Source organism: Prionailurus viverrinus, chromosome F2 (genome assembly GCF_022837055.1).
Source record: "Prionailurus viverrinus isolate Anna chromosome F2, UM_Priviv_1.0, whole genome shotgun sequence".
In the NCBI taxonomy this organism is placed as follows: Eukaryota; Metazoa; Chordata; class Mammalia; order Carnivora; family Felidae; genus Prionailurus; species Prionailurus viverrinus.
The window spans coordinates 49,224,429-49,246,591 of NC_062578.1; the positions used below are offsets into that span (position 1 = coordinate 49,224,429).

A 22,163-nucleotide genomic window follows, 5' to 3' on the forward strand; every position below is an offset into this window, starting at 1 on the left:
AAAAAACGTTTATCGCTCACAGGCTGGAGGCTGAGAAGTCTAAAATTAAGCCGTCAGCAGATCTGGTTCTTTGAACTTTGTGAGGGCCTCCTTCTTGGCTTGCAGATGCCCATTTTCTGGCTGTGTCCTCACATGATGGAAAAAGAAAGCTCTGGTGTCTCTTCCCCTTCTAAGGATACTACTTCCATTATCGGGACTCAAACCTCATGACCTCATCAAAACCTAATTACCTCTCAAAGACCCCCAACTCCTAAAACCAACATATGAGTGGTTGGGGTTTCAACATACTAATTTGGGAGCATAAACATTCAGTCCGTAACACCTACTGAAGGATATCTTGGTTGCTTCTAAGTTTTGACCATTATATAAAGTTGCCATAAACATCAGTGAGCGAGTTTCTTCACGGACATAGGTTTTCAACTCATTTGAATAAATACCAAGGAGTATGATCACTAGATCATATGGTAATATGGTAAAAGTATGTTTCGTTTTGTAAGAAATTGTCACATTGCCTTCCACAGTCATTGTACCATTTTGCATTCCCACCAGCAATGAATGAATGTTCCCATTATTCCATGTCCTTGCTAGAGTTCGGTGTTGCCAGTGTGAGACAGGGACCATGGGAACAAGCACCAAGTGAAAAACATTATGTAACTGGGGCACTTTCTGTTGGCTGTTATTTTTAAGCCCCTTCTCTTACAGAGCAGATCCAGGATGTGGCCCAAAACAGAAGACCCAGGATCCAAAAACTACCAATGAGCTGCCTGAATTCCCTGCCAACACTGGCCAATCAGGACAAGGCGCTTCCAGCCAATCAGAATGAGGCATTTTTTCCCTTCCTCTTATTAGCCTATTGGACCTCAGTAAGAGCCTGAGAGGCAACTCTCTCTATATAGGCAGGTCCTCCCCAGTGTTGGTGGAAGCCAGCCTAACTAGTCTTCATTAGTGCTGTGTCTCCCTTCATCTTAAACTGTAGCCCTGATAAAGCCTTGCCTGTGCCTTTGATTTTTGGGTACAGCGTCATCTCTATCCTTGTCCAGCCTATGAACCCAACTTTGGTAGCAAGTATTGTGGATTTTGGCCTTTCTAATAGGTGTCTGGTGGTAAATCGTGGTTTTTACCATTGTGCTTTTATTTAATTTTTGTCTTTTGCTGTTGTACGTAGTTTTGTGAATTTTCCCTTTAATATGTTTTTGTAAGAGTACTGTATACTCAATAAGAGCGCCCTTTGTGCATCAGTCTCTGCCTTAGACTGCTTATCCCAACCAGTCACATGGACCTGATGCTAATAGTTTCTGATACCTCCTTGGAAATCTATCTTTTATATCTCTCCGCTCCATCCTTGACCCCCCACCTCTACCCCGTATGTTGGTTTCACCCAACTCAAGTGTAGACCTGCCAACTGGGTCTTTGTTTTTAGCTAATTGAAATTTATTTAGGAAAACATTCTATACCTTTCATATTTGTCTTATAACTATAATAAGCCCAGAGAACTGCTTTTATAATCGCAGGTGTCTCTGGTTGTTCAACCGCCCATATGGCGTCATTTAGGGTATAAGGGATTTGCTAATCAAATTAAAATGCAAGATTTATTTTACCTGGAGTTTTTACTAAAATGAAAATGTTCTATTCACGAAGTTCCTGTGTAAATCATCCTCTCTTTTTAATAAAATAGTATCCTTAAGGTTATAATCCATTCAATTTGAGCAAAAGTAGAGCCATTTAAATAAAAGATATGTCTTGAAATTAAAATGCAAGTGACCATCCAAAATTATGTTTACAGCCTCTTCCTCTTCCCCTAAGCAGCCTGAGGTGATCTCTGAAAATGGTTCGCTTTTCCCTTGATCCAGAAAACCCGACAAAATCACGCAAATCAAGAGGTTCAAATCGTTGTGTTCACTTTAAGAACACACGTGAAACTGCCCAGGCCACCAAGCGTCTGCATATCTGAAAAGCGAGCAAGTGTCTGAAAGATGTCACGTTGCAGAAGCCATGTGTGCCTTTCTGTTGCTACAATGTTAGAGTTGGTAGGTGTGCGCAGGCCAAAGAGTAGGGCTGGACACAAGGTCGGTGGCCCAAAAAGAGTGCTGAATTTTTACTGCACATGCTTAAAAATGCAGAGACTAATATTGAACTTAAGGGTTTAGATGTAGATTCTCCTGTCATCAAGCACATTCAGGTGAACAAAGCCCCCAAGATACAGCATAGAACTTCCAGGGCTCGGGCACCTGCGTGGCTCAGTCAGTTAGGTGTCTCCGCCTCTTGGTTTCAGCTCAGGTCATGATCTCACGGTTTTGTGGGTTCGAGCCTCAAGTCGGGCTCTGCGCTGACAGTGCAGATCCTGCTTGAGATGCTCTGTCTCCCTCCCTCTCTGCCTCCCCCCCAACTTGTGCTGTCTCTCTCTCAAAATAAATAAATAAACTTAAACAACAACAACAACAACTTACAGGGCTTATGGTCAAATTAACCCACACACGAGCTCTCCCTGCCACACTGAGATGATCCTTAATGAACAAGAACAGATTATTCCTAAACCAGAAGAGGAGGTTGCACAGAAGGAAAAGACAACAAAAGAAGAAGAAAAAGAAACAAAAACTTCTGGTCTGGGAGTAAATTCTGCATAACGTAAATGCGAATAAAGGTCAAAAAAATTATATTTACAAAAAGACCAAAATTGACCCAAATTTGTTTGTTTTGAGGTAAAAGTGGTATATAACATTATATGAATTTGGGGTGTACGATGTTATAATTGTGGCTTTAGTTGTCCATTAGCAGCTTCATTTGGAGGTTGAATCCATCTTCAATGTAGATTCTGCTTTGTAGATACAGCAGAGGGAGAAAAAAATCCAGCACAGGGGAGAAGATAATGAGGAAAACTCCCTGATGAAAGAAATTCCTCATCGTTGATGGAGAAGGTAAAGGACCAGGCCAAGCAATGTGGGAGAAGCATTTCCTCTTCCCAGGAACTCCCTACTCCCATTTCCCCTCTGTCTTTGGCAGGAAGAGCCTCCAGGTGGGAGAAGGGTGGAGGCACAAAGAGTGGAAGGGCTTACTTTGGCTTAAAGATGTCTGCCTGCATACATACTGCCCAGAGTTCAATTTTCCCTTAAATACACACCTACACGCATGCACACATACCTACATACACGTATTAAGTTTTGTTAAAGTTATGCAAACCAAAATTAACTAGTTCTACAAATGTATTATCGGTAAGAACGTAAGTCAGCAGCGTCCCCTTTCACCGTCGCCCCCCTTTCTTAGTGGAAATCAAGTCTCGTAATTGTTAGTAACTGCCTCAAACTCTACCTGAGTCATTCCATTTCCCTGGTCTCCATGGTACTATTTTCCTCCTTTCAGGAGGAATAAAGTCTGATTGTGAGGTTCTTGAAGCTTACACAATTTTAGGGACTCTTTTTTTTCAAAAAGAACATAAGATTTCAAGTACAGAATGAGAGCTTTAGAAAGGTCCCTAAAGCGTAAGCTTCGTTGGCTTCATGGCACATCTCTGCCTCTGCCTTCAAACGAAAACACACATCTATTGTATTAAATGATCCTGTTGCCACTGTCTCCCCAGCCACGTGCTGTGTTTGGAACGCAAAATCTCTTCATAATTTTACAGTCAGGTTGTTCCTCAAAGCCCACTTCCTCTACGGAAGTTTTCTATTGAACTGCAAAAATAGTAATATTTCTTTAATTCCCCTTTCTCTAAAATTTAATTCTGTATCTTCCCTCATCTGTCACCCTGTACCACACACTTATCCCATTGGTTTTTAAGGCAATTAAACAAATACGTATAATCATTAGCGGCCCGTGATGCACAATTGGGTGTGAAGTTGTTTTTGCGTATCAAAGGAAATGAATTTAGTTATTATCTGTATCACTAAGTTTGAGGCAGAGGCCCTTTCCTATATGCTAAAAGCTTTAGAGGAAAGTAAGCATTTCTAATATTTGACTTAATACGACTGCTTTGCTAGAAAAAAAGTAAGATATTAAATATTAAAGATGACCGGATGGAAGCCACCAAAATCAACCGAACGGTAAACTCACAGGCTCAAAGTGTAACCCAAAGCATTAGTGGAGGTGAAGCTGTTTTGCTTGAGCATTATGACTCTTTTTATTTGTAAATGACAATGCCAGAGCTCCAAAGACACAATCTTATACATCAAACTGTCATTTGAATATGCGGCTCTTTCCTGCAGCATCATGTTACTGCTGAAAGTTTTTATTTCCCGGTAATACTGGAGGTGGTAATTAGAAGGTGTATTATTTCTGGCCAACCATAATGGATACAACCACCGCAGAAGGTTAATGGCGATGCTGCAAACACTGCGGCCATTAGCTGTTGGAGCAGGGAGCTCCGTGCGCTCCAAGCGAAAGTTTTTAAATAAAGGCTCTCCTCTACTTGGTGTTCATAGACCCCCCCCCCCCCAAATGAAGTCAGTAAGCCGTCAGATTCACACATGTCACTTGGAGGGATTGCAGCCGTGGGCAGAGCTTTCCAGGGTTGGGCAAACAAGACTTTAGGAGGCAACTTCTGGAGGGAAGGAGCCTTTGGAGCCCAAATTCCTCTTTCCCTGTGTTGCCTTCTCTGTCTGCCTCTGCTCACCCAGACTCCTCCAGCTGGGGTCCTCCTCCTGCTGTTTGCTCCCTCAGCTCCTAAGGCCAGGGCATCAGGTCAAAGGTCATGAGCAGGTCTACCCAAATTACCTGGCCTGCTCCAGGCAAAAGTACCAAGGAGGACACCCTATTATATGTCTACATACTTAAAAGCCATAAATCAAGCTAATAAACTGTTAAATAAAATATATTCTGCCCCCTATCTTTATCATAAAATAATTTTTTTTAATGCATACAGCTATATTTTAATGAGTATAGGCAAATTACTAGAATGAAAAAATTTAACTGTGTGCCTATGCTTAGCCTGGTGATGGGCCAAAGATGTTTAGGTAAGCAATAAAATAAAAACTTAACACAGTTTACAAATGATATATTTACTCCATAAAATTTATTTTCTTCTTTTCATCTTAGCAGAATCACTTAATTTTGTTATTATAATCAAGATTGTATTGTATTGTATTGTATTGTATTTACAATCAGTGTTTTGTTAACAATAATGCTGAATTACATAACTTTCTTGAGTTACTGTAGCTCTTGGAACTTTTTAACACTTATTTATTTTTGAGAGACAGAGAGAGAGACAGGGCACAAGCAGGAGAGGGGCAGAGAGAAAGAGGGAAACAGAATCCGAAGCAGGCTCCAGGCTCTGAGAGCCTGACATGGGACTCGAACCCATGAACCACAAGATCATGACCTAAGTTGAAGTCAGATGCTTAACCGACTGAGCCACCCAGGCACATAGCTCTTGGAACTTTTGAACTTAATTTTACTTCAGAGAAATTTTGTTCTGCTAAAGCAGTAGCAACTGAAATAGTGATCAAATTCTTAAAGCAATACTTATTTCAGAAAATGAAGAATTGGGAGTTTCTGGTCTGGCATGTAAATAACTTAGAAACCATCACTCCATCCTAACAAATAAAAAGCTGAATAAACTGAAAATCAACAACTCTTCTTAGATCTGTCCGAGAATTGAGGACATAAAGCAAACAGCTGCTCCCCAAATTAGAAGACAGGCAGATACAGAGAATAACTTGCCAGAGTAGAAACCCGTGAGCAAAAACCTCCCAGGGTTTTTGTACCTTTCCAGGGTAACGGGTAGGGGATAGGAAAACCTGAACTATAATTGATGAATTGCTGGAGACTGAGTGTGGACAAGTCTGAGAGTTAAACGCGCCACTGGGGCCCAGTCTTTGGGGGACCCCACACTTGTCAGTTTTACTTCCTGAAGCTCTACCAGGTTCTGACAATGACTATTGGGGAAAAATCCCCTTGTGTCTGGCAGGGGAAGGAGGAAAGAAACCATATTGAAATTTGCCTGAACATCCTGTTCATCTTAATAGGATCTAACCTCTTGAGAAATTATTTTGCCAACACCTAACTTATTGAGATTTTATCAGAGCCTAACTGACCTGGGGGAAGAAAAACACCCAACCACACTCAGCCCACTCTGGCAATGTTGTCCCACCTGAGGGGAGTATATATAATCTGATAAGCAACTGTAAAGTTCACAGGCCCCCTAAAAGACTGAGACGTGATCATAGGTCTATACAATGCTTCCCCACTTCACCTCTACCTTATAGCACATCACTAAAGCCTTATTTACTGCAGTTCCTTTTTTCTAGTACATCATGTCTGGCTTTCCACAAAAAGTTACAGGGCATACTATAATGCAAAAAAAACTTAGTCTGAAGAAACAGCAAGCCCCAGAACCAGACTCAGATATACAGAAATGATGGAATTGTCAGACTAGGAATTTAAAATAAGTATGATTAATATGCTAAGGGCTCTAAAGGAATTAGTAGATAGCATGCAAAACCAGATTGGTAATGTAAGCAGATACCAGCATACCTCAGAGATATTATGGGTTTGGTTTCAGACCACTGCAATTAGGCATACGTTGATCTAATGCAAGTCAAATCAATTTTTTTGGCTTCCTCGTGCATATAAAAGTCACATTTATACTATGCTTTAGTCTAGTAAGTGTGCAATAGCATGGTCTGAGGAAACAATGTACATACCCTGATTAAAAAATACTGCTAAAAAATGCTAACCATGGTCTGAACTTTCAGTGAATCATAATCACTGATCACATTTCACTGTAACAAATATTATAATAATAATGAAAAACTTTGAAAGAGTTCAAGAATTACCGAACTATGACACAGAGACATGAAGTGAGCAAATGCTGTTGGAAGAATGGTACCAATAGACATGCTCAACACAAGGACAGGTGCTGGGGTGTGGGGTGAGTTGCCCTGCCCAGTGCTGGAAGCCTGGATAGAGTGTGTGTGTGTGTGTGTGTGTGTGTGTTGGAGGGTACAGTTATTTGTGATTCAGGGCCCACAGCCTTTCTCCTCTAGACATTCTGTTACCCTCCTGGTCCAGCTTTGTTCGTTACGAACAGAAATAGAGAGTCCAGAAATAGCAACTCATTTTTGACAAAGGAGCAAAGACAACACCTGGAGCAAAGATCATCTTTTATTTTTTTATGTTTTATTTATTTATTTTGAGAGAGAGAGAAAGAGAGCATGAGCAGGGGAGGGGCAGAGAGAGATGGGGAGAGACAATCACAAGCAGGCTCCAAGCTGTCAGTGTGAAGCCTGATGCAGGGCTCAATCTTATGAACTGTGAGATCATGACCTGAACCAAAACCAAAAGTTGGATGCTTAACCAGCTGAGCCACCCAGGTGCCCGCAAAGATCACCTTTTCTTTCTTCTTTTTTTTTCAGTATATGAAGTTTATGGTCAGATTGGTTTCCATACAACACCCAGTGCTCATCCCAAAAGGTGCCCTCCTCAATACCCATCACCCACCCTCCCCTCCCTCCCACCCCCCATCAACCCCGGTTTGTTCTCAGTTTTTAAGAGTCAAAGATCACCTTTTCAATGAACAGTGCGGGGGCAACTGGACATCCACCTGGGAAACAATGAATCTGGTCACAAATCTTACACAAAATCTTCACAAAAATTAACACCAAGTGGATATAGACCTAAACGTAAAACACAAAGCTATAAAGCTCCTAGAAGATAACATAGGAGAAAATCTGGAAGCCCTTGGGTTTGGTGATGACTTTTTCTGTACACCAAAGGCACGATCCATGAAAGAAATAATTGATAAGCTGGACTTCATTAAAATCAAAACCTTCTGCTCTGCAAAAGGCGGTGTCTACAGAATTAGAAGATAAGCCACAGACTGGGAGAAAATATTTGCAGAAGATGTATCTGATGAAGGATTGTTATCCAAAATATACAAAGGACTCTTAAAAGCCAACCATAAGAAAACAGACAACTCAATTAAAAAAAAAAACAGGACAAAGACCTGAACAGAAACCTCATCAAAGAAGATACACAGATGACAAACAAGTGCATGAAGAGATGTTCACATCATATGTCATCAGGGAAGTGCAGATCAAGACAACAATGAGATACCACTCTGATCCTATTAGAATGGCCAAGATCTGCAACACTGACAACACCAAATGCTGTGGAGGATATGGAGCAACAGGAACTGTCAAACTTCGCTAGGGGTGATGCAAGATGGAATAGACACTCCGGAAGACAGTTTGGCAGTTTCTTATAAAACTCAACATACTCTTACCTTATGATTCAGCAGTTGGGCTCCTTGGTATTTTCCCACAAGAGTTAAAAACTTAACATTGACACAAAAACCTGAATACAATTGGGGTTTATAGCATCTTTATTCACAATTGCCAAAACTTGGAATCCACCAAGACCTCCTTCCAGTAGGTGAATCGTGGTACGTCCAGACAATGGCAAATTTACTCAGCACTAGTAAGAAATGAGCTATCAAGCCGTGAGAAGAGTTGAAGAATCTTACTAAGTGAAAGAGGCCAATTTGAAAAGGCTACATATTATACAATTCCAACTACATGCCACTCTAGAAAAGGCACAACTATGGAGATGGTAAAAAAACAAAACAAAACAAAACAAAATGACAAACAAACAAAAAACCAAAAACCCAGCTTGTTAGGTCTTCGGAAGAAAGGAGAGATGAAGAAGTGAAGCACATGAGAGTGTGGCATAGTTGGTACTAAAAACTAGGCTGACTTTTTTTTTTTTAATTTTTAACATTTATTTATTTTTGGGACAGAGAGAGACAGAGCATGAACAGGGGAGGGGCAGAGAGAGAGGGAGACACAGAATCCGAAGCAGGCTCCAGGCTCTGAGCTGTCAGCACAGAGCCTGACGCGGGGCTTGAACTCACGGACCGTGAGATCATGACCTGAGCCCAAGTCGGCCGCTCAACCGACTGAGCCACCCAGGTACCCCTAGGCTGACTTTTAAAGTGGTTCAACTTTCTATTACCGTTTTGCGTCAATACAACGGTGGCACCTGCCAAGGCTGAAATCCCATTGCCACCTGTACCTCAGAATGAATAAAAGATTTTTTTTTTTTTAAAGGACAGTTATCCAGGAAGTTACCCACTTTCCAGCTAAGGTCCCTTGGACAATTGACCTTACAGAGCACATCAGTATACTCTGGTTTCTCTTCAGATCGTATACATCTTTCGCCTTTTACAGAGCACATCAGCCCCCTTTGAGAAATCTTGTGTCCTGAAATCCTTAATGCAGTGGGTTCTCGTAAAGGAAGCTTTATTTAGGGGATCACCAAGAGCTACAAAAAACCCTTCTAGGCTGAACCCCTCTGGACCCGAGGAATAGTCGTGTGCTGCGGGTACCGGAACAGGGGGCAAGGTGGAGGGGACTTGCCGGCCGCACAGCGGGACCCGCAGCCCGACACCGGTCACTGGGGCGCCTCCCGGGCCCGCAGGGCAGGCGGGGTCGGGCGGAGGGCCAGGTCCGCCGCCGCCGCCGCCGCCGCCACCACCACCGCGAGCCCAGACCTGCCCGCCCGACCTGACCGCGCAGTCTCGCGGGATCGCTCAGCTCTCGCTCCCGGTGCCGCTCCGGAGGCAGCTGGAGTTCCGGACGCTTCCCGGAGCCGTCTCAGGTCGCGGTGCGCGGACGGTAGGCTGGACGAGGACTGGAGGGAGGGCTGCCTCCGACCGCCGGCCGAGCTGAGGCTCCTCGGGCCGGCCGGACGGGGGGCCGGGGCCGAGTGGGTCCCGGGGAGAGCGAGGCGGGCCTCGGGGGCGCGCGCGGCGGGCTGGGAGCCACAGGTGCGGGGCAGGCGGCGGCGGGACAGGCCGCTCGGGCCAGAGTTTCCGCACGAGTTGGGGCCAGTTCCTGAAGGGCGCCGCCGGGTCCCCGCGCTACCGAGCGGGGCCGGGACGCTGCTGCCCGGCTCTAGGCCTGGGGCAGGTGCAGGGGTGTGGGGCGAGTTAGTCTGCCCGGCGCTGGAAGCCTGGGCACCCGGGGAGGGGGCGGACGGGGGTGTTGGGCTGGGCGTGCGGTTATTCGCGATTCAGGGCCCAGACACTCCGTGGCCCTCCCGGTCCGGCTTGGCTCCTTTTCCCTTTCGCTCGCCCCTGCCCGGGAGAACGAATTTCGCTCCTCCGGGAGGAATCCTAGACGTCTCCCCCTCGTTGGCCTTTTGAAAAACAGAAAAGCATATTCCCCCAGAGACCGCCACAAAAACTGGCTCTTTGGAGTCCTTAAAGAAGTTTAAGAATTCATCAGATCTTAAGAAATTACCCTGGGACAGAATTTTCCTGTGCGTAGTAAGATATCCAACAGGGGCCTTAGATTTCACGATTTTATTAATACGTTTAACTTATTCCCAACCCCAGCATGACTTTTTTTTTCCCTCCATCTCACTCATCCTCTGCCCCCCCCCCCTTTCCCGGGTGTTCTAGACAGCGTAAATGTTCTATCATCAGTTCCCTAGAGATGAGACTTGCTCAACAAATTACATATTCTGTGCCAAAGCAGGTGGAAGGTGTCTCCAAAGGACCGAATTTTCCATCATTTTTCCAGTGTTAGTTATCCAGGGTCAAAATCTTAACTCTGCACTTTAATGTCCCTTTTTGAGTTTATGACAAATGTTGCAGATACACTCCCTCGGTTGTTTTTACAGTAATTGACCCAGAACTCATTTTCAGGAAAAGAACTTCCTTCAAAATGGTAAAATAACGAAAGAGGAATTTGAACATTTTATTTTCGGATGGAAATCAGAGAATGAAAAGAAAGATTAATCCGAGCCATGTGGTAAAACCAGGAATTTGAAGAAAATGGAAATGTTTCCATTTTTGTGGACGTGTATTTTTCTACCCTTCATACGAGGACACAGTCTTTTCACCTGTGAACCAATTACTGTTCCCAGATGTATGAAAATGGCCTACAACATGACATTTTTCCCTAATTTAATGGGTCATTATGACCAGAGTACAGCTGCTGTGAAAATGGAGGTGCGTATTTCTTCGTATGTTTATAGAGAAATAGTTTATGCTCTGCTCTGGAATAAACTATAAATGTTGACTTTTTTTTTTTTTTTTTAAACACCGTAAGGGATTTCTTCAAATTGTGCACAAGTCATATTTTGAATACATCCTTTTGAAAGTTAATTCCTCCTACTAACTTAAATTTTGTGTAGATTTGTGGCCTTTGATAGTGGATTTGCTTAAGATAGGGTTTCTTTTACATGAAATGTAGTTATGATTTTGAAGTACCTTGCACCTGGCAAATATTTTGCTTTCCTGAGTCAATTATGGTAGTTCCTCTAGAAATGTGAATTCTGAATTTTTCCTAATTAATTGAACATATAATCTATATTGCCTGGACTAAAAGTGCCTGAACTACATACATACCTTGTCGTAAGTAGTTGTTAATGTTCACTTGGCACAGTTTTTCTGTGGTAAATCAGTTGCTGGAAGATTTGGGGGCTGTAGATAGTGTTTTGCTGAAAAGTGACCTTTTTTTTTTTTTTTTTTTTTTTTTTCCCAGCAGAACACTTAAGTATTCTTTGTAAGATACCAGTTAAAAGAAACCACAAGTCTGGGGAGAGGCATGTGACACTTACGATTGCCTTAGGTGCCTTAGTTACCTGCCCCTGGTTTAGAGATATGCAGATTGCTAGGGAAGTGTGGGAAGAGAGTTACCTGTAGAGACAGGAACCTGCCCTCCCATACAGATCTGTTAGGTTGATAAGTCTCCTGAAAGAACATCCCTTTAGAGTGTTGCTAAGAAATGAAACCCTTACAGTTTTAATATAGACACTATAAAATCGATTAGTTTTGTTTTTGCACATTCAAGTCTTCCATTGTTGTTTCGTTGAATAGGGTTTCGACTACCTCATTGTAGATTCAGATCTAAAATAACAGAGCTTTTAAAGCTAAGTAGATGTGGGGCGCCTGGGTGGCGCAGTCGGTTAAGCGTCCGACTTCAGCCAGGTCACGATCTCGCGGTCCGTGAGTTCGAGCCCCGCATCGGGCTCTGGGCTGATGGCTCGGAGCCTGGAGCCTGTTTCCGATTCTGTGTCTCCCTCTCTCTCTGCCCCTCCCCTGTTCATGCTCTGTCTCTCTCTGTCCCAAAAATAAATAAAAAAAAAAAAAACGTTGAAAAAAAAAAAATTAAAAAAAAAAAAATAAAGCTAAGTAGATGTACTTTAAAAGGATTTACAAATTACCTTATGGTAATCTTTCAGTGGTTTTTCAAACCAACGCAGAATATCCTTTTGAACACTGAACAGATGATGCAGTGATCGTTTCATTGATTAATCAGAACCATTTTGATAGTTTAATCTGATTAAAATAAAGTATGTAGTAGGAGTACGTTCAAAGAGTAATTATATAATTCATTCATGTTTTCTCTGATGTGTTTTATAGCTCATGCCTTACCAAGTTCTTAAATATTTTTAAAATATTTATTTATTTTTGAGAGAGAGCATAAGCGGGGGAGGGGCAGAGAGAGAGACAGACAGACAGACACACAATCCCAATCAGGCTCCAGGCTCTGAGCTGTTAGCTCAGAGCCCAATGCTGGGCTCCAGCTCAGGAACCACAAGATCATGACCTGAGCCAAAGTCGTTGGCTGCTCAACTGACTAAGCCACCCAGGTGCCCCCACAAAAAATTAAGAAATATATGTAAATAAAATGAGTAACATTACAAAAGAAACCAATTATGGTTAAGAACCCCTGAACCCTGCATCATATAGGTTGAAGAAACTGAAGCTCAGAGAAGTTAGGATTTGTCCAAAGTCTAAGCCTGTAATCTGACAGTCTTCTCTGTCAACATGGACCATAATGTCATCTTTTTTTTTTAATGTTTATTTCATTTTGAGAGATTGACAGAGTGTGAGCCGGGGAAGGGCAGAGAGAGAGGGAGACACAGAATCTGAAGCAGTCTCCAGGCTCGGAGCTGTCAGCACAGAGCCCAACGTGGGGCTCGAACCCACCAACTCTGAGATCATAACCTGAGCTGAAGTTGGATGCTCAACAGACTGAGCCACCCAGCCGCTCCCGTAATGTCATCTTTAATGTTTATTTATTTTTGACAGAAAGAGAGAGAGCGCGAGCGAGCATGAGTGGGGGAGGGGCAGAGAGAGAGGGAGACCCAGAATTGGAAGCAGTCTCCAGGCTCTGAGCCATAATGTCATCTTTAGATGTTTTTTTAGCCTTTGACCTTATTGGATAAAAAAAGACAATATGCCCTAACATTCAGAATGTGATGTATTAATATTAGTCTTTGCTGCTGCTTCGCAAACTTAATTTCTATAAAAATTAAACTGGGAATTTTGGTGTTTTTCTTAAACTGCTATTCAGACCAGACCTACCTCCCTTTCTCCTCCCTATCTGTGCCATGAATACAGAGTCTCAGTTTTCACCAGTCTCTCCCCCTGGTGTCGTCAAAGTGATTTTATTATAAAACACATATCCAGGTGGCTCAGTCAAGTTGAACGTTGGACTTTGGCTCTGGTCGTGATCTCACAGTTTGTGAGTTTGAGCCCTGCCTGGGGCTCTGTGCTGACAGTGTGGAGCCTGTTTGGGATTCTCTCTGTCTCCTTCTCTCTCTGCCTCTGTCCTGCTCACTCTCTGTCTCTCAAAATAAATAAATAAACTTAAACATAAAATAAAACGTATATCCATAGTCCACTTTGGGGTTAAAATTCTTCACCATTTCCTTAAAGCTGGAAGAATAAAGACCTGACTCTAGCGTAGTATGCAAGGCTCTTCATATGTGACCCTGCTCTCCTGTCCAGCTTCCTGTCTTGTCTCTTCTCATATTACATGATCTCCATCAGCCAAACTGACCTGTTTGTAGAACTCACATCCACATTACTCCCTCTCACTTCTCTACCTTTGCACACATTGTATTGGTTGCTTCCCAGGCTCTCTACCTATCCTTCACCTGCTCAGTTTCTGCAGTTCTCAGTTAAAGCAGTAACTCTGTGCTCAGTGAAGCCTTCTTTCATCTTTCTCCCAAGCATATGTAATCTGCTTACTTTCTACACTCTGATAGTACTTAATATACAGTGGTTCTTAAATACTTAACTATGCTGTATTGTAGTTATATGTGTGGTTCTCACTAGATTGCAAGTGTTGAGAGTAGGGATGGTATTTATTCATTTTTTTCCCCTAATGCCTAGTACAGTGCCTCAGAGCATGATAGATACACAGTAAAAGCTGAGTAAGTAAAAAGGTGGTGTTTCCTGCTCTAAAAAATCAACAAAGAGAATTTTACCTACAAATTTTTACCTTCCACCTCTGTCGTCTGCAGTGTCCAGGTGAAAGAAATTCTGAAATTTTTAGGTGGTTTCATATCACCCACTTTGGTTCTACCTGAGCCTAGTTCTGATAAAATGTATCAGTTGACATCCTCTGTTTCCTCTAATATTTCCCATTTTAGCATGACACATGTTTCTTAGGATTCATTTAAAGAATTTTATTGTTAACCATTTATATTTATTTGTATGGAGTGCAAGAATTCATCTTTTGATTGGCCCACTGTATTATAAATCATGTAACAAATTTTTTTCAAACATTGTACTGTAAACAAAACAAAAACACTGTATTACAATTCAGTCAAATACTAAATTATAACTGCATATAGCTCAGCTTTTACTAAAAAAAAGGCATTTTACAGCTTCTTTAAAGAACAGATTGGGTTTTATACCTCCAACACAACTGTCCTCGATTATTGCTCGTCCCTGTTGAATTTCCTGTGTTCCATACGAATTAATGTTAGGATGAGGGGCTGAAGAATTATCAGCTGATTATGGCAACCAGTTGTGTCTTCTTAGCCACCAAGAATTCCTTATGTCAAATGATCTATCGTCTCTTAGTTTTCATTTTGTATGAGGGCTGTCCTGTTTTATAGAATTCGTAGCATCTGCTATCAGTGCTCATCTGTGATTGTATGAGATGGGTTTAGAGCAGTGGTTCTCAAAGTTCACTTCATAGACCAGCAACTTGTGAGCTTGTTAGAAATGCAGTTCATGGACCCCATCTCACCCAGTGAACCATGATCTGTGAAGATGGAGCCCAGGAAACTGTGTTTCTTATGCATGTTAAAATTTGAGACCCATTGGTTTAGAGCAAGGAGTGCAAACTTGTAAAATAGTAAATATTTTTGGCTTTGCAAACCATACAGACTCTGTCACAGCTATTCAACTCTGCAATTGCAGGAAAAAAAAAAGCAGCCATAAACAATATGTAAACAAATGAATGTGGATGTGCTTCAGTGAAACTATTTACAAAAACAGGCAGTGGACTGGTTTTGGCCCACAGCCTGTAGTTTGCTGAACCTGGTTTAAGGTATTTGAAAGTGTTCTTAAGGATTATAAACACAGAGCATGTACTAAGTAAACATTATTATGCATTCTTGTTAATATGTTACCTGAGCTATATGTAATTTACTTTCCGCATAAATTTTTCTTAGGCCAAATTTATCACAGACCACTGACTGGGATATTCTGGTTCTTTGCTTTTGTTTCAGAGATTGCTTGAAATAAGGGACTTAAGTTTTTTTTCCTTATTTTGTTATCTGAAGCTGAAGTCATTTGTATTGCAAAGAGTTAATTTACAATTCTGAATAGTAACTTGGCTTGGTAATGAAAAGGATGTTGTACAGCCTAACTCTCCCCAGTAGAAAAACAAGTGGCTGCTGATTTTCCATTGTGTTCCTTTTTGTTTCATATCTAGAGCATTGTTTCCCAAATTGTGAGGTTGATGTCCCTTGAGAGACTGATTTCATCCAGAAAGAGCTGAGGCTGATCTAGGGAAAATGGAAACAGGAATATTGTATTTTTCTTTTTGAATTGCCTTCATTGAGCTCTAAGCAAAAGCAAAGTCATGTATTGTGTTTGGAACAGCATGTGGTCGTTCCACTTTTGAAAGGTCTAAAGGGAAGTGAGCCAAAAAAACCTCTTTCCTTTTCCACCTGTTAATATGCACTCCTAAAATGTCTCTATTCAATTAAAAATAAAGGGATGAAGAAAACCTGTATAAACAGACTTCTAAGGAAAAAAAAAAAACTATTTCTGTTGGGCAGTGGTTTTTAAACATTTTCACTTTCCTGCTTTTAGAGTCTAGTGGACCCCTTCGTTTCCTCTTTATTCTCTACTCTTCTATCCCCACACACAAGGAAAGAAAATGTTTAGTGTAACTAACTTTTGTTTTCAGGGAAGACTTTCTGAAAATAGCTGTGACGATTCTGAAAGTGAGTTGTTGAGTCATTCAAAATGAAATAGATATTGAAAAGTGTTGCAAGTCAGGTGTGTGTATAGTGGCTACTATTGTGTTTTAAATGTAGAAGTTGCAAGCTTAACCAAGCTTAACTTCCTTTGTGATGTTGTGTTGCAGTAGTAGAAAGTGTTATGACTGTTTCCAAGTCTGCAGAATCAGGATTAGACCTGTAGGTAACCAGAGAACAGTAGTTCTCCCGGGAGGCTCTGCTGATAGGCACCAGGTTCCTGCAGGGCTGTTCCTTGCTATCCCACAGTCTAGGATATTACTGGTTACGCCTTCGGGAGAGCCTATCCATACAGGAACATGGTTCTTTCAGACTCTGGGAAGACTGTTATGTTGTGGTTATTTCCTTTCCTTGAGAATGTGGCATGTAGATAATGAAGCTTTATTACTCTAGTTTGTGTATTTGTCATGTATTCATTCATTAATATTTGTTGAATGTGTACCTGAATGCGTAGTTTCCCTGGAATTAGAATTTTTCCAAGTTACAAGTTTTAAATTAAAAAATTGACTCTTTATTGGACAGATTCTTTTGTAGTGCCAATCAGTTACTATGTATATTTGTCTAATTTCCAAAACAAACACTCTTTTGGAGAAATAATTTAAAATTTATACTGCTGCCTGCTAAGAACTGCCATGAAAATAACAAGTATTCCCATTATGGAAATAATGCAAATTCCTGCTTTTAATTCTTGTATTCCAGGCTCCACTTTGTATTTTTTAAAGAAGCTCACTTTCCTGGCATTGGTCACATTCATGAAAATAATTGAAAAAGTTTGCATCACTTTATTATATAGTAGTCTGTTGACATTCTCAAAGAATTTACTTGAGATCTCTGTAACCACTTTAACAGTACTCTCTGAAATGTAAACTTAATTTAAGGACCTCTGTAGATCTTTAGTGACTCTGTTGTCTAGCCAAGGCCTATCACTTTCTTTAGTTGTTTTTTAGATTTCTTCACTTTCCCTCAATTTTCATTACCATTATTAGAAGTTGGCTTTATTTTGATGCCTTTTCAAGTAAGGAATAAAGGAATAAATAATATTTTAAAATGAATAAATATACTCATAAAATAAAAATAAATAAGTAGGGAATAAATAAGACATTTATCACTCCTTGAGAATTACTTGTGTAAGTCACTGTGGGTAGAAAGCACAGATCCTGAGCTGAGAATCAGATGCCTTGTGGTGCCTGGTCTCATTTAGTAGTAAAGTGGCTTGCTTGCTTGCTTCCATGTGGGATTCATGTTCCAGCAAAGAGACAAATGTTTATGTATCTCTGTCTTTAGTACTAAGGGAGTCAAGGCATAGCTAAGATACTGCCACAGGAGCAGTCTGCTTATATATATATGTATATACATATATATATTTTTTTAATTTTTTTAATGCTGCTTTCTGAGACAGAGAGAGACAGAGAGTGAGTGGGGGAGGGGCAGAGAGAGAGAGGGAGACAGAATCGGAAGCGGCTCCGGGCTCTGAGCTGTCAGCACAGAGCCCGACGTGGGGCTCGAACTCACAAATCACGAGACCATGACCTGAGCCAAAGTCGGTCACTTAACTGACTGAGCCACCCAGGTGCCCCTGCTTATATATTTTTTTAAAAATAAAAATGTTTTTCTTCTTTTGATCCCTCTCTAGTAGAATGCTAACCCAAACTTTCTCTTTGGGTTAGAATGCCACCAACTCCAGGCTTGTGATTCCTTCCATTGCCATGTCATAGCATGGGGAGCTAGCTGGTGTGTTTCAAGGAAAAGATGGTAGCATGGCAGAAGCAGGCATTGTGAGAGTGTAAGCAGTATGTTCATGCTGCTTTCCCATGTCTTTAATATCTGCTCTGCCCAGGCCACTTGAAGATGGAATGCTGTTGGGTATACCTGATGTCATGAGTAGGTGAGTTAGATAGTACCCAATGTATAAGAGGTAACTAGGCATGGTATCTCTAGATGTCCCATAGTCATGTCCAGTTTCTATCAGGAACTATTAGCAAAACCAAGGTGGAAGGTCCTTTTATTTATTTAGGGCTAATATTGGAATCCTCATTGGATGTATATCTATGGCCTTATCAGCTTTTATGTCCTAAATATAATGGGCCAGTGTGATGTCCTAGGAAATAGCAATATGGTTAGAGTCTCTGACAGTGAAATTGAGGCACAGAACTGAAGAGCTGATGTTATTCTAAGGTGGTGCTTCTAAAACTTTGGTGTGCATGAGAATCATCTGAAGGGCTTGGTAAAACACAGATTGCTGCTCCCACCCTCTTCCTGAAACTGTAGGTCCTTGGTGGGGTGGAGAATGTGCATTTCTTTTTTAATTTTTTTTTTTGACATTTATTTAACCTTGAGAGACAGAGACAGAGCATGAGCAGGGGAAGGGCAGAGAAAGGGAGACACAAAATCCAAAGCAAGCTCCAGGCTCTGAGCTGTCAGTGCAGAGCCTGATGCAGGGCTCGAACCCATGAACTGTGAGATCATGACCTGAGCCATAGTCAGCCGCTTAACCCACTGAGCCACCCAGGTGCCCCGAGAATTTGCATTTCTAACAAATGCCTTTGGGATGCTGCTGCTGTTTTTTCAGGGACCACTCTTCGAGAACCACTGCTCTAAGGCAAGTTGGTAAAGATGTGTTGTCATCCTTCCTAGATAAAAGTAAATGGCTTTTGGAGGAAAAAAGCATTGGCCAGGTTAGCATTGGCCTGCATACGAAGTGCCAAGGTGGTACTGATTTGCTGCAGTAAAGAGACCACATCTGGAAAAGCATCTGAGCCCTTTGATTAAGGTTTAAGACAATCTGTTAATAATATATTCAGTTGTACTGGAAAGTTACAATGGACAGGTGCTAAGAATTACATCCCTAAATATGTTTTTGATGATGTTACTAGTCTCTGGAAACCCTCTCTGGCTTGCATTACTGCTTTCGATTTTCTCTCATGGTAGAGGGAGACCTCTCATTTGACCTCTTCTGCCGTAATAATGTTTATCCAAGAAGCCAGTTTTGTGATTGTGCTATTGATAAATACAGCAATTTGAAGTATACATGCGTGGACTTGGGAAATTACAATGGGTTGAGTTTGGGCTCCCACTAAGCTTCTGTCATAAGCCCATTTGTCATCTGACCTTCAGAAGCCTAGTTTATGAAACTAGCACATTGAATCTAGAATGAATACAGCCATATCAGTGTGTCTTAGCACTGTCTGAAATTATGTTCTTTCCTCCTTAATCCAGCACACTCAGAAACCAATGTAAGTGAACAATGTCTTACAAGTAATGTATGCTCCTGTTTTCCAGATTTGCTTTTGACTTGACCCTCCCAGGGCATGCTAGGGTAGAACTCTGCTTATGGGTTGAGACATTGAAGAACAGTAGGGATGGGTATGAAGCTATTTATTTTCCTCTTACAAAGTAAATCTTTCAGGTGAGGAGCATCTGCCTCGACAGACCGGGGATGAGGGTCTGCTTTGAGGTCTTCAGGTTTAGAGCATCGTGTGAATCTCTGAACCTTGTCTTGTATCCCCACTTCAGATCGGGGGCTCCCACGGCTTTCAGATCACAATAACTCTTGATTTCTTGTGTGAAAGGGTAGCAAATTTAACTAATGTAATTTGGCAACATGCAGGATCAAACTGTGCATTTGGTTTTCAACGTCTTAAACCTTAGGTCTTTTTAATCCTTGTATTTCACTCCACACCTCCAGCCAAGAATTTAGGGATGTCAGTTTGTCACTCTTTTCTTTTCCTAAGCTAAACACTGCCATTAGAGGCACTAGAGGCACTCACCTCAGCCCACCATCCTTGAATACTTCGTGCTTTTCATACTATTTTCTGCCTCTCTGGCAGTAGCCACTCAGCCTTAACCTTTACTGGGCATATCATTCTAAGACATTCTGGGAATCCAAGTGATTACAAGGATAATGCAACTAGCTGGTTTTCTGCCATATACCCTGGGTTGCCAGACTTCCATTTCCAAATGCTGGTAGAATGGTTCACTGCTTTTGGCCCCAATTAGGTCAGAAAACCAGTTCTAGAATTCCTCCCATTTCCCTGAGGTCACTTACATCCCATTCCTTACGTAATTGCTGTACCAGTCAGTCTTTTTGGTTGCAAACAATAGAAACCAGCTTTGACTAACTTAAGCAGAAAATGGATGGATATTAGATAGCTTCTTCAATCACAGGGGAGACTGGAGAACCAGGTTCAGAATATAGAGAGGAGCAAAGGGAACCAGGACACAGCTAAGATCATGCCATATGATCTTAGTCTGTCACCAGTGCCAATGCCATTGGACACTTCCTGAGCCATTGCCCCTGGATACTTATTTCGGCACTGTGGGCATTATTAAACCCACTGCAGTTGCCTCAGATGACCTATCAGTTCATTTGTACAGCACTCTCCCCACGAATCACAATACCTGGAATATCCAAATGGTCACATTTAGATTATGTGCCTATGTGTTTATTAGAAGATTGCACCCGTGCATCCCTTCTTAAGTTTCTGTAGCATCTCACCTACTTTGGGACTCCCCAAAATAGGGCTGCTGCGCAGATGGAAATGATAAGCATTCACCCGAGAGCTCAGTGCAAGACAGTATTACTGATCAAGGAGAAAAGGTCATTGTAGTACCTACAGTTGTTTTGAAATTTATGTCCAGCTCTGCTACCCAAGACTTTGTTACCTTCTCCATAAACTTTTTGAGTCATGAAATGTCCTTAGAGATCATCCATCAGTTCATCACTCTCATCTTACTGATGGATGGTCTGAGACTGAACACGGAAAATGATCTGCTGAAGGTGGCACTAGTAGTTAATGGCAAAGCTGGAACCAGAATTAGGATGCTGGCATTATACCAGGCAAAGGATTATATAAACTACTTTGCATATTTTGGTTCTTATTGTCTATTTATCATAGTTAGACTGGTTATATTTCAGAATGGAGGCATCAGTTGCCTTCTTAATTGCCCTCTTCTTCCTCATCTCTGTTAGTACTAATAGTATCTACCACAGGATTTCTGCCAGGGACCATTTCCTTAAAGGAGCCTACCTTTTATTTCTCTGAATGTTAAAACTATAATCAACTGGACTATTTGAGTTACTATTCAATAGTTATTATTGAATTGATATTTTATGTTGTGGTTAGTCACTCGATGAGTTTCTGAGCCTTTGAAAATGAAATATGAAAAAGAGAAATTCATGAGTGAGACCATGAAGGCCCTGAGTTACCTACTGAGAGATTTGAAGGAGGTGTGTCACTAAGGGGGGAAGGAAGAGCAGACCGATCAGACTAGGAAATTTAAATCTTTGCTCAGTTCACATATTTAAATAGCACTTGTCCTGCTGTATATAAATACCAGTTTAATAATATGATGGAATTCTGATTATAAGATTATGGACATAAGAAATGTCATAGTCAAGGGGCATCTGGGTGGCTTGGTTAAGTGTCCAACTTTGGCTCAGGTCATGATCTCATGGTCTGTGATTTTGAGCCCCACGTCAGGCTCTGTGCTGAGAGTTCAGAGCCTGGAGCCTGTTTTGGATTCTGTGTGTGTCTCTCTCTCTGCTCTCTTGCTGCTTATGCTCATGCTCTGTCTCTCAAAAATAAATAAACATTAGAAAATTAAAAAAAAAAAAGAAATGTCATAGTCAAGTTAGTAGTTTTTCCATCTCTGGGGGTTTGGTTTCTGAGAAGCCCAGGACATTTTGTGGAAAACCATAAATGATTCCTATTGAGTTTTTTTTTAGTTCAAAGGATCAGGGAAATACATTCGTTCCACTTATTCTGTTTTCAGTTGATTGGGATGAGTGCAATAATAGGCCGACTACCCATTATTTGAAGTGCTCTTATTTGTTCCATAATGATTTGTTTAAAAAAATTACCTGCATCAGGAGGTACTTGCACCATCTATAATGTGATAAATGTAGTTCGAGGTTTTGTACTCTTTGATTATTTGTC

At 41.4% G+C, this 22,163-nt stretch overlaps 1 protein-coding gene and 1 pseudogene across 1 annotated transcript in view; both read left to right on the forward strand.

Annotated features, from left to right (window-relative positions):
- The first annotated feature begins 1,825 nt into the window (after nucleotides 1-1,825).
- Nucleotides 1,826-2,613, forward strand: LOC125156471 (60S ribosomal protein L17-like; annotated as a pseudogene).
- Nucleotides 2,614-9,482: 6,869 nt separating this feature from the next.
- Nucleotides 9,483-22,163, forward strand: part of FZD6 (frizzled class receptor 6) — a 43,495-nt gene continuing 30,814 nt past the window's right edge. The window contains exons 1-2 of the mRNA XM_047842791.1: nucleotides 9,483-9,605; nucleotides 10,640-10,945. Coding sequence (XP_047698747.1) covers nucleotides 10,769-10,945 — 177 coding nt within the window. The 5' untranslated portion in view covers nucleotides 9,483-9,605; nucleotides 10,640-10,768. The remainder of the gene's footprint in view (nucleotides 9,606-10,639; nucleotides 10,946-22,163) is intronic.